At 40.3% G+C, this 15668-nt stretch overlaps 2 protein-coding genes across 5 annotated transcripts in view; both read right to left on the bottom strand.

Moving 5' to 3' along the window:
- SNX24 (sorting nexin 24) overlaps nt 1-7845 on the bottom strand; it is an 87895-nt gene extending 80050 nt beyond the window's left edge. For 2 of the 3 annotated variants that reach the window (XR_003532154.1, XM_027670869.1), the window contains exon 1: nt 7733-7845. Coding sequence is in view for 1 of the 3 variants with exons in the window: in XM_027670869.1 (XP_027526670.1) it covers nt 7733-7792 (60 nt within the window). In the remaining 2 variants the exon portion in view is untranslated. Of the gene's footprint in view, nt 1-7727 lie in introns of all 3 variants that reach the window. The other variant, XM_027670870.1, reaches the window with a different exon arrangement.
- A 6625-nt stretch (nt 7846-14470) lies between these two features.
- Nucleotides 14471-15668, bottom strand: part of SNX2 (sorting nexin 2) — a 31860-nt gene continuing 30662 nt past the window's right edge. Inside the window, exon 16 of one of the 2 annotated variants that reach the window (XM_027670874.1) lies at nt 14471-14957. In XM_027670874.1, coding sequence (XP_027526675.1) covers nt 14907-14957 — 51 coding nt within the window. In that variant the 3' untranslated portion in view covers nt 14471-14906. The remainder of the gene's footprint in view (nt 14958-15668) is intronic. The other variant, XM_027670875.1, reaches the window with a different exon arrangement.

Here is a 15668-nt window from a genome sequence, read left to right as displayed (position 1 = left end):
TTTCCCTCATGTTGCATTTTAGAGCCTGGTGTGTTCTCACTCCTGGCAAGTAAACAATGAAATAGGTTTAACATTATCTTTGTTAACAAGATTTTACAATTATCATGACTTGATGCTATATGGGTAGAAAACATGACCAAGAGCAGTCAAGCATGGATCCTCTGATGAAATAATTCCACTGGTGGTATGATATTATTAACAAAACTTTGTCACCAATACCTCTAAAAAGTACAATGGAATTCAAATATCTCTACTGTGATGCATGTTTGAATGCCCTACTAATTCCAATCTTTCTGAAAATGTAACTTCCTGATCAAAACTGCAAATCAGTAGATCTTGGTAAAGAAATGGACAATGGATGCTTTGCAGCTGTGGTTTACTGACAGAGAGTGTCAACTTTTGGTCTTTCAGAGGACAAATCGATATAGGTGATCACACTGCTGTTTCTATATCCAACTGCCGACCCTCACCGCAGGAATACAGTAAAAGGGATTTCCTGCTCAGAAAAATCTTATGTGGGCCTTTGAGCAACTGCACAACAATTAGAGAGCGCTGGAGCTGTATGTCTCTGTCTAACCCATCCGGACTCTGAAGCAGATTAAACACACAAGAGAGGAAACAGCTTTAACTGATTGCTATGTACACATTCAGTCAGTTTTCTCTTTCGTTTTACCTTTTCCTAGTTTCTGCCTTAGCTGCCATCATGTGAATTGCAAAATTCTTTGTGTCTTACTTTATACACTTCAAGTTCCCTTTGCATACAAAGTGATCAGTTTCATAGCACTGACAAAGTCTGTCAACAGGAAAGCTGCCTGGAGGAAAGACATTTAATCATCACTGCTGACAAATGCACAAGTTACCACAAAAAAAAAAAAAAGTCAGGTCTATTCCCTCCACTAATCCATGCTCCTTCATTGGAACTGCAAAGAAAACCCCAAACAAAAATGATCAAAATAGCATTTTTCTGACATTACAGAATCTGTCAAATTATTGTCTTCATCATCCCTGTAGGAGTAACCAGGACATTTGAAAATCCTCTATGAAGACACTAAGACTGTAAAATAATCTAATTAGATCTAACAGATCTAATACTTCTGTTTAACTTCCTTGGAGTGACTGGTGTGTCACTGATTTCAACAGGATTTGTGAGACAAGTTTAACACATGGTGAGCTTGTACAAACAGACTGGTAAGAAAGTAGTCTTCACACTGGCAGATTTCATACTCAAGGCATTCGAAGGCTGTTCAGATTTTTTAAAACTACCAAGTTCACACAGTTCAGACACTCAGTGAAAGGGTTAGAATAGCAATTCTTCAAAGTGTTTTGACATAAACTCACAATTACTCCCTCCCTGCTTTGTAACTACAACACTTACAAATATTCCCCCTTTATAACTTGCTATTGTGGCTTATTCTTAGGCTTCATATGGAAGAACAAGTAAAAACTTCCCTTTTTTGACTCTATGTACATTTACTTTAACAGTAAAGAATGCTGAAAAAAAAAATAACAAACTTTAAGTCTTTGTGGTTTTATATTTCCATAAAGAAGAGTATAACCTAGTAATTAAACAGCTTCTATGGAGGTAAAGTCTATGGACTTTCAAAAAACCCACAGTATTTTAGGATCTTACATGTCATATTTTACTTCCACAACATTTGCAACTCCAGGAAAATCTGGGGAGTAGTATTGGAAGTGTTAATTAAAAACACAGTAAGCACTCGTGTCAGTCAAGTATGCCCTCTGCTCTACAACACATTTAAATGTATGTCACCTTGACCTGCAATATACCACTGTAAAATTTTTTTGGTCAATATAAATCAAATGTACACTAATTTATTCAGTAAGTTTCCTGGGATCTGAATCAACATTAGAAATCTAACTAGTATTTATTATTCTGTTATTGACAAAGGGAGCATATTTAAATGATAACAAGAACATGTGGGTGTCATTTTGAAGTTGAATTGTTCTCTAGGGACATCCTTAGTAAGCGTCTACATTTAAAGGTCATTCACTGCTAAATTATGAACAACTGTTGCATTTATTAGCCCAGGCTCAATAGTTTAGAAGCTAGTGTCATCAATTTAAACTGGTAATGAAATTTAATTGTCCACGAGGAAAACAGACATTTTCCTTATTCTGTGTTTCATCATTTTATGTATACTCCAAACAAAACTGGAAAAAGTGCAAGTTTACTCTGGCATTTTGGGTTTTTTTGTGGGTTTTTTTTGGGATGGGGGCATAGTGGAGGAAAAATACTTTTAAGATCTTATATCAGAGGAATAGAGCTTTAGTAAAGCTGAGCTCCTGGAACAAAGACTTTTGAAAGAACTGTGTTTCCCATTTACTTTGTTGACAGAACCCAATCTCAAGAGTTGTATAATAAGACTTTTCCCTAAATTTTCTTTCTAATCTTTTATTTTCCTGGTCAAGAGTCCACTCTACTTCTTAATTTCACTGTAGTTTTCAGTCTGAAGCTAGGGAGAAGTTTCCTCTTTCTATGGCAAGTCATTTCCACCCTCTCCCCAGAACTGCTCATTCCACTTTCCCAGAACTGATGGGACTCCCTGCCCATTCCACTTTGCAGGTGCTGCCTAACAATATTAGGGATATTATTTTATCTGAAAAAACAGGTTTCAGGGTAAAGCTGAAAACAAACCAGTAAATTGGTAATGAATTTCTTTAAAGAAAAGGACAAACGTTCCCTTTGTGTCTTTTCTTCCCAGGGAGTAAGAATGTACAGTGGCAGCCTGAATCCAGGGGAACTGGATTCTGCTCTGCTAAAGGTAAGAAACCAGAAAGGAAGAGATGTCAGGAAATCATGCAGAGCCACTACAGAGAGGAACAACTCTCCTTTCAGTCTCTCATTTCATGCAAGAGGTCACCACCATCGCTGTTTCTAGGATGACCATCACCACTCTTCCCAAAAAACTCTCCCTCAGTTCTGTTTCTCTGCAGTGGTCCCAGCAATCACAGTACAGAAGATATGCTTTGTAACTCCCTGGCAAGTGACTGGGCTGGTGGGCAGCCAGCATGTGAGCAATCTTCTATATGCCCCAAGTTCCATCATCCTTTTCTGCTATTAATTGCATAATCTGATTAGTTCCTTGTTTCAGCTATTCCAAGTAAACATTTTAATTTTGAGCAAGATAGCACTTCTGGGAAAGAGAATAGTAAAAAGATCCACTGTGTAAAGTAGTACTCCAGTGATCACAGAATCATACAATAGTTTGGGTCGGAAGGGACTTTTAAAGGTCATCTAAACCACCACCCCTGCAATAAGCAGGGACATCATCTAGATCAGGTTGCTCAGAGCCCTGTCCAACCTGACCTCGAATACTTCCAGGGATGGGGCATCTAAAAACCTCTCTGAGAAACCTCTGCAGTGTTTCACTACCCTCACTGTAAAAACGGTGTTCCTTAGGTCTACTCTGAATATACCCTCTTTTAGTTTAAAACCGTTGCTGCTTGTCCTATTGCAATAAAACCCTACTAACAAGCTTGTCCCCATCTTTCTTAAAACCCCTCCGTATATACTGAAGGACTGCAAAAATGTCTCCCTGAGCCCTCTCTGGTCTGGGCTGGACATGCCAACTCTCTCAGCCTCTCTTCATAGCAGAGGTGCTCCATCCCTTTGATCCATTTTTGTGGCCCTTCTCTGGACTCACTCAAACAGTCCTTGTCTTTCCCGTGTTGAGGACCTCAGAGACGGACCAGCAGACCCCTTCCAGGTGGGACCTCACAAAAGCAGAGAAGAGGGACGGAATCCCCTCCCTTGCCCTGCTGGCCATACTGCTTTTGATGTACCCAGGACACACTTGGCTTTCTGGGCTGTGAGTGAACACTGCTGGCTCATGTCCAGCCTCTCATTCACCAGTACGGCCAAGTCCTTCTCTGTGGGGTTGCTCTCGATTCCTACATCCCCCAGCCTCTACGGATACTAGGTGTTGCCCCAAACCAGGTGCACTTGGCCTTTTCGAACTTCATGAGGGTCCCATGGACCCACTTCTCTAGCTTGTCCAGGTCCCTCTGGATGGCATTCCATCCTTCAGGTGTGTCAACAGCACCACCTAGCTTGGTGTCATCTGCAAATTTGCTGAGGGTGCACTCGATCCCTCTGTCTGTGTCATTAATGAAGACCTTAAATAATACTGGTCCCAGTGCAGACCACTGAGGGCACCACTTGTCACTGATATCCATCAGGACTCTGAGGCACTGACAACTACCCTCTGGATGTGACTGTCCAACCAATTCCTTATCCATCTAACAGTCCAGCCATAGAAGCCATCTCTCTCCAATTTAGAGAGAAGGATGTTGTGCAGCACTGTGCCAAAGTCTTTACAGAAGTCCAGATAAATGACATCTGTAGACCTTCCCTTGCCCACTGATGTAGTTACTCCACCATAGAAGGCCACTGGGTTGGTCAGGCAGGACTTGACCTTGACGAAGCCATGCTGGCTGTCCCAAATCACCTCCCTGTCCTCTATGTGCCTCAGTAGAGCTTCTAAGGGGATCTATTCCATGAACTTCCTAGGCACAGAGGTTGGTAGTTCCAAGGGTTCTCTTTTCTATCCTTTTTAAAGACCGGTACAATGTTTCCCCTTTTCCAGTCACCTGGGACTTCACCTGACCACCGTGCCTTTTCGAATCTCATGGAGAGTGATCGGCAACTACATCAGCCAATTCCCTCAGTACTCTGGAATGCGTCTTATAATGTCCTACAGACTTAGCTATATGTTCAGGTTCCTCATGAACCCTATCTCTTATAGTGGGAAGCACTTTGCTCCCCCAGTCCCTGTCTTGCAGTCCATTTACTTGAGAAGTGAGGGAAAAGAGACTGCAAGCGAAGAATGAGGCAAAAAAAGTTCTTAAATAGCTCAGCCTTTTCTTGTCCATTGTTACCAGTTTGCCCATTGTATTCATTGGGAACGGTACACTTTCTTTGACTTTTATCACCAAACTGTTTTAAAAGGTAATACTATACATAAGGCTCATGATGCAAACTAACTAAAGTTGAATTGTCTATATAATTTCATTAAAAAATACCATACTTTACTCAGATATACTGCACCCATCCCCTTTAATGGAAGGTTATATTTCAAAAAGATAATGCTTCACAGTGGCACTTACTCCACTTAACTCTTCTAATTCATCAGATTTAGATAGCACAGAAGTGGTGAAACATCTGCTTAATCATAAACACTTGATCACCCTGCAATCCCCAAATTTTAAAGTGGTATCTATACTCCTCCTGGCTGTCAACCCCCACAAGAATGAGAGCTGATGTGGTATGGACACAGAAACATCCACAAGCTCCAACCATCCAAGTGAAACCACCTTGTTCTTCAAAGCAAAATAATTTTTATAGTAAATATGTATGAAAATATATCTATCTACACAGTATCTTCCTAGCTAGTACAGAGCAATATACTAGCTTTCATTAACCTTAGTTTTGCTGGAAGGAGGGCATATAGTGTACTCATTTGAATTTCTGTACTTGGAACAATACTTATGCAAATTATTTAGCAATATAACAAACTGACAATTACATTGGCATAAGCTTTCCTCATGCATAACCCATAAGCTCTTTAAAACATAAAGGAAATACACAATGTTATTATCATAACAGTTTTCTATATCCTATCCTACAAGCATGCCTGGCCCAGACGAACTTCAGCTACCACTTCTAGTACAGTTTCCTGGTCAGCATACAGCACGATAATTTTTGTATGGGATGTAGTATAGAGCCCTCTCATCTGACTGCAAAGACAAGAATCCTGCAGGAACAACGACCAAAATCTGCTGATCTACAATAAGTTTCAGATTCATGAGTTTGACTCATCACTAGAGAATGATCCAAGAGGAAAAGTGCTGTACAATCAGTGTTGTAATCAAAGATTTTCACTCTTAAGATCATTTTCCTGAAAGATTTCTAGAAAAGATACAGTTCCATTTCTGATTTCTTTGATTAGACAACTTGCCATTTTTTAAATTTAAAAAAAATAAACCCACTAGATAGCAGGATTCACTGACAGAATTAGAACTAAGTAAATAAAAAACACACTAAAAACAAATACTGCTAAGAAAAATTCTATTTGTATAATATGTGCATCTTAGAAATCACTCTGTCACTTCCAACTAACTTGCTCAACTATAACATGGTGGGATTAGTCTGTGCTATTGTAACCACACTCAGCAAAATGTTTTAAAGCCAGTTTCATTCCCCAAAATCACACAGATATATTGCAGGGAACCACTTACATTTAAGTTCACCTAAGAGACCGAAATATTGATGCAGTTACACTCCCACATTAATGTATATAAAGTGGTTTACAAGGCTTGTAAGCACTTGCCAGTAGTGAGGACCAAATAATCTACAGCATTAAAAATCAGGCAGATGCACTTGTTTCATGGAACTATGCCTACATGGATCAATCTTCTAGCAATTCACCTGGATTTCATTTTTTTTCTTGGTATTTCTTAGCAGCTCCAAACTACTGAATTGATACATTTAATAAAAGAAGCTAGCCTTGAATATCCACATTCAAATGCCTTGAGGTTCACAGCCTCCCCTGTCTCTACCCAGCAACATGTGGAAGTGTTACAGTCCAGCAGTTTTGTGGGATGAGAAAACCACTGGGAACAAAAAGGACCTCTGAAAACTGTGTAGACTAATTTGCCTGCTCAAGAAGGATCAGCTACACAGCAGGTTTAAAGAACCTGCAAGGATGGAGACTTCACAGTCTTCTGGGCAACCTATGCTTGACCACCTTCATGGTAACAAACCAGTCTTGTCTTATGTTTAGATGGCGTTCTGATGTTTGCCCACTGCCACCTGTATGTCACCAGGCACCAACAAGAAGACTTTTGCCCCTCACTCTCTTTGTTCAGATCATTTGTACATGTTGATGAAATGTCCCTGTCCCATCTCTTCTATGGGGCACCCCAGCTCTCTGAGCCTTCTGTCATGCAAGAAGTACTCTAGTCCCTTCATCATGTTTGGCCCTGCACTGGGCTCACTACAACTTCTTTTGTGGGAGCCCAGACCTGGACCCAGCACGTGCCTCTCTCAGCAGAGAGCAGCTGCCTCTCCCCTCTCACACTGCACCAGCCACCACCCTGCAGCACAGAGCTCGCCTGGGACAGCAGGTGCCTGGCAGGCTGAGAGCACCTTCCTGTGCAAGAGTAGAGTAGGGCAGGGCAGGGCAGGGCAGGGATGAGATGGCACGGTATGGCATGGCATGGCATGGTCAAGGTTGGGCTGAGCAGGGATGGGATGGGAGGCGATGTGGCCAGCAGGGCTAGGCTGGTCAGGGCAGGGATGGACTGCGCAGGAATGGGCAGGGATGGGCAGGGATGGGATGGGCTGGGACGGGCTGCGCAGAGATGGGCTAGGCCGAGCAGGAATGGGCAAGGATGGAATGGGCAGGGCAGGGCAGGGCAGGGCTGAGCAGAGATGAGCTGAGCTTGGGCAGGTCAAGGCAGGGCTGGACACAGCTGGGCAGTGCTGGGCTGGGCAGGACAGCGATGGGTTAGGCAGGTCAAGGCAGGGCTAGGCACGGGTGGGACAGGACGGGCTGGGCTGAGAAGGGGTGGGCAGGTCAAGGCAGGGGTGGGCAGTGCTGGGCTGAGCGGGGCGGCCCCTCGACGCCCGGCCCTCCGGGGCAGCTCTCGCTCGCCGCCGCCATCTGGCCGTCCCGAGGCGCGGGGAGTGCCCCGCCCCGGCGCACCTCACCGTGTATCCGCGCTCCAGCTCGCTCTCCTCGTATCGGAAGGACGGGATGAACACCTCCATTCCAGTGCCCTCAGCGCGCCGCCGCCATCGGCGCGCGCTCACGTGACGCCCAGCACGTGACGGGGGGCGGGGCCATGGCCGGCCTGGCCCCGCCCCCGGGTCCCCCGCGAGCCGCGAGCGTCGGGAGCGGTGCGGGGTCCTCTGGAAGGAACGGGTTTAAAAAAAGTGTTTGAGAGAATCGGCTTTCGGTACAGCCAGACCTGCAGCGTTACGTCGGAGCACAGAAAAATGAAGGGAAAAAAAATTAACTCCTAGAGGCATGAATTTATCCGGTCCTAAATTCGCACTGCAGCTCAAACCAGAATCACAGAATATTTAGGGTTGGAGGAGATCTCTGGGGATTATTCAGTCCAACACCCCTGCCACGGCAGGGCCACCTAGAGCAGGTTACACAGGAACGTGTTCAGGTGGGTTTTGAATGTCTCCATAGGGGGAAACTCAACGACTTCCCTGGGCAGCCTGTTCCAGTGCTGTGCCACCCTCAATGTAAAGGAAGTTCCTCCTTGTGTTGAGGTGGAACTTGTGTTTCAGGTTATGGCCATTGCTCCTTGTCCTGTGGCAGCACTGAAAAGAGGCCGGCACCATCCTCTTGGCACCTGCCTTTGAGATATTTGTTTATATTGATGAGATCCCTTCTCAGTCTTTTCTCCAGATAAACAGACCCAGCTCTTACAGTCTTCCCTTGTAAGGGAAATGCTCCAGACCCCTAACCATTTTTGTCACCCCCCACTGAACCCTCTCCAATACCTCCTTGTCTTTCCTTGCTCTGAGGAACCCAGAACTGGACACAGCACTCCAAAGGTGGTCTCACCAGGGCCAAACAGAGGGGGAAGATCACCTCCCTCAACCTGCTGGCCACACTCTTCCAGGATACCATTGGCCCTTCTGGCTGCAAGGCCACACTGCCAGCCCATGGTCAACTTGTCATCCACCAAGACTCCCAGGTCCTGCTCTGCAGAGCTGCTCTCTAGTAGGGCATCGCTTAACCTGTGCTGGTACTTGAGGTTATTCATTCCCAGGTGCAGGACCATACACTTGCCTTTGTTGAATTTCATTAGGTTCCCCTCTCTCCGGACTATTCTCCAGACTATTGAGGTCCTGCTGAATGTCAGCACATATTCTGCCATGACCAGGTTGGTCAACAAACAAATGCAGCACGTTTCACAATGCCTGTTGTAAATGGACATGGAGACAAGGTGGGGGGAGGAGGAAGCAGTGCTGCACAAAGTTGCTCATGTTGTGTCTGTTCCTGAGAAGCAGTCTCTTAACTCTGTTATTTAGCAGAGCAAACCAAACCATTTCAGAGATATGCAGATGATTTCTAGCTATTTGAGAAATTAAATAGTACTTCTCATTCTCCAAAATAAGCAGCTGTTTTGATGGCTTAAAGAGCAATGGAGCAGAAACAGAAGGTGGAATACCAGGTGCATTTAGTAGGCAATACTGTTGCACGGGCAAATGCTCCCATTTCACATAAATCTGCTAACTCCAAGCTTCAAACCACTTGGAAGCACTGCAAAATGACAACAAACTGCAGCTGTATTAGATTGCCATATCTTAAAACTCACCTTGCAAGGTTTTATGAATGCTGGAAAGTCTCAAGACACTAAATGGGTTGAGATGGGCAATGTCGCCATCTCTTACTGGTCTTTTACAGAGCAGCTACCATTATAAATTCATGTGTATACAGGGTTTGATTTTGCATAAGCAGAGTCAAGTATAATAACATACCTCAAAAAAGGACAGAAAACAAACTTATGTGATGTTTGAGGTTATGCTATCAGCTTTTTGAAATGTCTTTTGAAAACTAACTTGCTTCCTTCCTTGCGTAGTGACACTGGGAAGGGAGAGGGGAACATTACAAGTTCCTTTTCCCTCCATTTCTATTTTACTGGTAGGTAAATTTAATTATGTTTTGCTCAAAGCAAACACCTGTGACCTTAAGAATTCAATATAAAATAGACATTGTCTGACTAAAACCAAGAGGATTAAAGCAAACTAACATGACTTCACTTTGCTAATCTAAAGCAAAGTAACAAACAAAAATCATAAAAGCCAGATGGTCCTCGGGCACCTGTTTCTGTGCATTGTTGCTCCTATGCCTGTGCCCTCAACTGCTGATGGCAAGCAGGACAGTCCAAACACTGCTTCGTGGCAGAGGTGACAAGAGCAGTGTTTCCAGTCCCTTGTGAGCTCTGCACTATGTCCTTGGACAGAAAGGTGTGAATAAAAAATCCCATTCTCACCCAAAGCACCCTCTGATTAACATGTTATAGTAATCCCAAGGAAAGACTAGCTATACAATGATAGTCTTATCAGCCTGGGAAATGTAGGCATGCAAGAGAATAATTATCATGCTATCATTACTGTTACTTTCTGGCTAAGAATCCAGTCTTTAGGCTTAATTTCTGTTCTTCCCCTAATGCAAAACAGGTGGTAACTCTAATGACACCATTTGTGCCATAATGCATTTATGCTGATGAGAAGCCAATAGAAGAATTTCATAGGAGCACTGTTTGCGGTTCTTTGCAATCTAATAAGCAATAATTTCAAAAAGCTACTTTTCTCCTTAATATCATATAACTTATTAACAAAGAAAAGTTTCAGACATTAATCTGGTTTCAAATTCAATACAATATAATGGAACTTTTGACTATTCATCAGCCAAGAGGAACAAGGAAGATTACATGGTGAGCTGAATAAGTCAATATGTATTGGAATGTTAAATACCTAATTTGCACAATACATCATCATTAGTTGGCTAATCTTTAAAGTTATATCTGAAAAAAAAAAAAAGGATTGTGTTTCTGTCTAACACATTGAGGATCAAAAATTTAAGAAACATTAGTTCATAAAACGCTATCAAAGTGTGTTCAAAACCATCCAGGATTCTTGTCTTTGAAAGCTAACTGCACAAATGACACAATGTTCCCCACAAACAACAAAGCAAGGAGAATATATTTTAAATGTAGCTTGACTTGAACTGGTGTATTAAAACCATGTTAGTAATCTTAAAAGCAAAACTATAAAAGGGTTGAGCTGTACTTTTAACAGTGACATAAACTGTCAGACACAAATTCATATGTTGAGCAAGCTCCCAAAAGAACCATAGGAAATGTAGGTGTTGGTCTTCAGTGCTGGGTGTTGTAACAGGTATCAGTATCTTGGATTATATTCTTAACTTGATCCAGAATGTAAAATAAATTAATAATATACTCCCCCAGTTGTTAACTGTTACCTGTCATCAGATTCTACCTTAACCTTCCATGATTACAGAAATGAATCTATGAATCAACAATCACACCCTTTGTTGACCACTTCTGCATTTCTTTTTTTCCAAAGTAGTCACTGTGCAATTCCTCATACAGGGAGGGAGGACTTAGCATTTGTCATGTTAGAATGGTTCACAGGAGAGAAAAAGGAATGAATACAGGCAACTCTGAAAGATCAGTTTCCACTAATTCTCATGATTCAAGGACTTTCTAAATGGCTAATTTCCAGAATACAAGCAAAGAAATCCATATCAAAATAACAGCAAAAGTGATAAGTAAAATACACATCACAACAAGAGGCCAGAATAAAAAAAGAGATACTCCTTAATTAGATCACAACTTAAGTTTGTCGATTTTTCAGTTGCAACCAGTAAGACTGGTTTTAAGTAAACTCGCCGGTCAACCATAGATATATGGTTTATCTCAAGTATTTTCTTGCCCTTCCACTTTCATTGCATATTTCTTTTACTTTAGTTTTCATATGAATATCCTGCTAGAAGGATTCTGCCTAAGTTGCTTTGTGTACATTTTGGAGATGTCCTTTCTTAATTATAGATTTTCCTAATGACAGAAAAAAGATTTGGATTTATACCCCTTCCCTATGTTAGTCACTTCCTCATCAATCTGGGGGAAAAAAAAAAAAGAAAAAGCAGTGTTTTACCAGTGAAGTCAAAAGATTATTAGCAAGTTCACCCCCGATTTAACTATGGAAGACAAGAATTTTTTTAAAAAGTAGAATCATCTTAGCAGGTAACAAGTAACATCCTGAACGACCTGAAACTTCAGCTCTTCACTCGTTATAATCCTGAACTTTTTTCTCACATGATTGTAGTGGACTCATATTTTGCCATAGATTAAAATTATTCCACAGCATGTTCTACTCTAAAGTGGAAGAAGAGAAGAAAATGTAAGGGGTTTTTTGTTCCTATTTTTTTTTCTTTAGGACAATCATTTCACTATACGCGTAATTTTAGTGGATGTTGACTGTTCATTTAAATGCACAGGCTATACTAGCCAGCAACTCATCTCCACAATTTGAAAGAAACTGACATATTTGGGGCATGAGCTCCACAGATGTTGAAACAAACTCCCATATGAGGCTTTCAGAGGGAAAATAACTTAGGAGAGTTAGACAAAGGAATATTGAATAGGGAAGCAGAATATTCCGTTTTAAAAGGGATAGTGACTAAAGAATCAGAGACGTATTGTACACTGAACATCAGTTTAAGAAAGAAGGAACAATGTCTTCAATTTGAGCCACTTCATGTCATATATTTTTAATTCAAAAAGGACCACTGACATAATGGATAGAAGAATGGGGATGATTTTAAGTTGTTGCAAACATCTACAAAGTATTTCAATCTAAAATGTAAACTATACTTCAGTAGCACCTTGTTTTTTATTCAGTATTTCAAGTGCAGTTCATAATTTTGCAAACAGTCATTTTGTTCATGCTAGTGGTTCTTCTGTGGTACAATGCTTGGAGTTTCAAGGAAACACTTTAATTTAGTACAATGTGTGGGAGTGAGCTTCACAGAGGAAATAGTTCAGCAACACCTCCATTCATCTGGGTTGAGAAAAGTCTGCTAATACTAGGTGTTAACTGTACAAGGAAAGACAATAAGCAAACCTTCAATCTTCATAATGAGTGGGAAGATAGACAAAATAAATTAACAGATTCTTGAAATAACCAGAGTTTTATGATAGCCAAATATGACAGCTGATCTGAATCTTCTATTCAAGCTAACCTTGTGATGCAAAAAAACCCTACAATTTTTTGGATGAGCAACCAACTCTCTGTGACACTGAACTCCAGAAATGCCATTATCCTTTTGTTCCCCAACGGGCTTCAGATTTCAAGAAAAGAACCTACACAACCCATTCTTGTTTTCAGTTGTCTAGTACACACAGTAACACTAATCCTCACTAGGAGACTAATATGAAAGCACTTTTGTATTCTCTCATCATAGAGAGAAGAAATCTGATCCATAATTCAACTGAATTCTAATCCTGATAGAAGCAAAAAAAAAAAAAGATCATGAAAGCTGGGTAAATACACGAAAAAGATCATGAAAGGATATGCTTGCAGATTTTGAGCTCTGCATGTCCAAACTGACTCTTTAGTTCTGGAAATACCATTTTCACTCTCAATAGAACAAACCTGAAGTATAAGATTGAGCTGTTCAAGTTGTTGTTCAATTTTCATTAGAAAGCAAGCCAAAGTCAAGTACATCATAACACTTAACAGAGTGTCATGCCTACATCAGTTTCTTCATCATAAATCTATTGCATACTTGAGCTTTTCAAAAAGCAGTTACAACATAAATGACTGAACAAACACTGATGCATAAGATATTACAAGCTTAAGGTGTTAGCATTTAACCATTTAAAAAGATGATTGATAAAGGCTTGCCAAGGTTTTTTTGGTGGTTTTGTTGTTGGTTTTTTTTGTTTGTTTGGTTTTGTTTTGTTTTTTTCCCCTTCTATTTTCCTTGAAGAGTCACAGAAATGCTGAGTCAACAGAACTATATAGAGAAACAACACAAGACACTAATCTGTAAAGTTTACACTAATTTTGTTGTAAAAAGTGTACGATCTTCCAGCTAAATTTAGGTTTTCATTTGTTCAGAAACAGCATTGTGTTGTTTTTTTCTTATTTGACAACAAATAATACAAATTCATGGGCTCTTCCTGCAGCCTTATGATTAGCTGAAAGAATAGCTTCTCCTGTATTTTATATGATTAAGATTTGTCTACAATTGGTTATATTAATACTAATATATGCCACTATCAAGCTCAGTATATCATTAAAATGACAGGACAGTATATCCTATGTTCATATTGTACATTTCAGAAAAATGTTTAGGTGCTCTGATTTCTTGCAGAAGAGTTAACCAGTCCCTGCAAATGTATTTTCTCCTCAAGAAAGTCCAAGTAGAATGATAGTTCTTAAAATTAACATGCACGCAGGTGAATTACCTACTTTTCTTCCTCCCTGGTTCCCAGAATTACTGCAAATTTGTTTTCTTTTTGTATCTTGAAGCCACTGAAGACAACTGATGAAATTTATCAGGTCCAGTAGTATTTGACTATATAAGTGATTTTAACTCTGCAGAGGCTTTGTAAACACTTGAAGATTTCACTTTATGGCTGTCTGCTGCCCAAGCATCAGTCTTTGGACCCTATGAGTATTAATGCATTACAGGTTGCCAAGGCAGTGACAAATTCCTGTGAAAAGAATACCTGTAATGAAGAGATTCAGAATTAAAACCAGAATACTTTACCACAAATACTTATTTGTGGATCTTTAATACCTTCTCCAGCACTCTTTACTAAATGTTGTTTTTTCTTGGATATAATCTCAATTTGTTCTGAACAGGAAGTATCCAGACACAAAACCAGAGTGTTTAATGTTTCACAAGGTACATCCCTTTATTACTGTAATCACAAAAACATGATTTTGTACAGGAATGTTTAAGTGAACATTAATCAATGCAATTAAATTTGTTTCATAAAGATCAGGTAAACATACTACAGAACATTGTATTGTAAAGAACAAAAATATCAGCTTTCTGGCCTTGCAGTGCACACTCTAGTGCAAGTATTAAGACACAATAGTGTTCAATTCAGCAGTGTATTGCAGAACATCATGCCACAGTCCACTTCAAAGAGGGTCAGGACATGCAGCTTGTTAATAAAATGCTGTGGTATATAAAAAAAGCCACGTTAATTCATAAAATATATAGTGGTTTATTTGAATGATTTAAAGTGATTTCACTGTGGAATTTAGTTTAATCCAGGACAAATATTCAGAGTGTCTTGTCATTTGGAATATTCTTCTTTTAGGCAATGGCTTTGGCTTCAGGTAGGAATGCCTCCCAGTATTTTATTAGCTTGAAGAGAAGGGAAAAATGACTCGTTAAGTACTAAATGCTGGAAAACACAACACATACTTACCTCCTCTTGAGGTAAACTTGCTTCCCAGACAAAGTAAGAACATAGGTGCTTATTCATTCACGTTTTTATATAGTGCAGGAAAAAACACAAGTAATAAATATACAAATCTGTTTATAGCTATAGGTATGTTACCACATGTTGAGCACAATGCTACTGAATACAATTATACAGAATTTTTATGAAAGCTCAATCTGCTGTTCTAACCTCTAAGAATAACTTTTTTTTTTTAATTAAACAAAGCTGGAGGGTTATATTCCTAGAATGAACAAAAGAAAGAATCTGGACATTTTTTTAGGAACTAAGGCCTACTTCTGAGACACTGGAAACTGTTTTAATGCTTTATAACATTCAATAACATTATTTCATACTTTTAAAAAAAGTAATAAACATTCAAGTATCAAAGTTTCTTCAGTAAGTCTAAGTACATACTGATTACAATTTACTCCAATTTGTAAGTGGAAATACTGCTTTGGTTTTGGAAGATTACAAGACCCTTCGCTTGCCCATATCCCTGAGAGAGCTTCTCCCTTGCTTCCTTGAATTACAGCTGTGCAAGGCAGTATAGCAATAGCTGGGAAACTGTGATCATCATGTCATTCTCCAATGTCTGCTAGTACTGACAAGCAGTTCTTTATATTTTGGAAATT

The sequence above is a fragment of the Neopelma chrysocephalum genome, unplaced genomic scaffold, assembly GCF_003984885.1.
Source record: "Neopelma chrysocephalum unplaced genomic scaffold, ASM398488v2 Primary Assembly neopelma1_96942, whole genome shotgun sequence".
Lineage (NCBI taxonomy): Eukaryota > Metazoa > Chordata > Aves > Passeriformes > Pipridae > Neopelma > Neopelma chrysocephalum.
The sequence above is the reverse complement of the archived record's forward strand: the minus strand, read 5'-3'. Positions and strand labels throughout refer to the sequence as shown.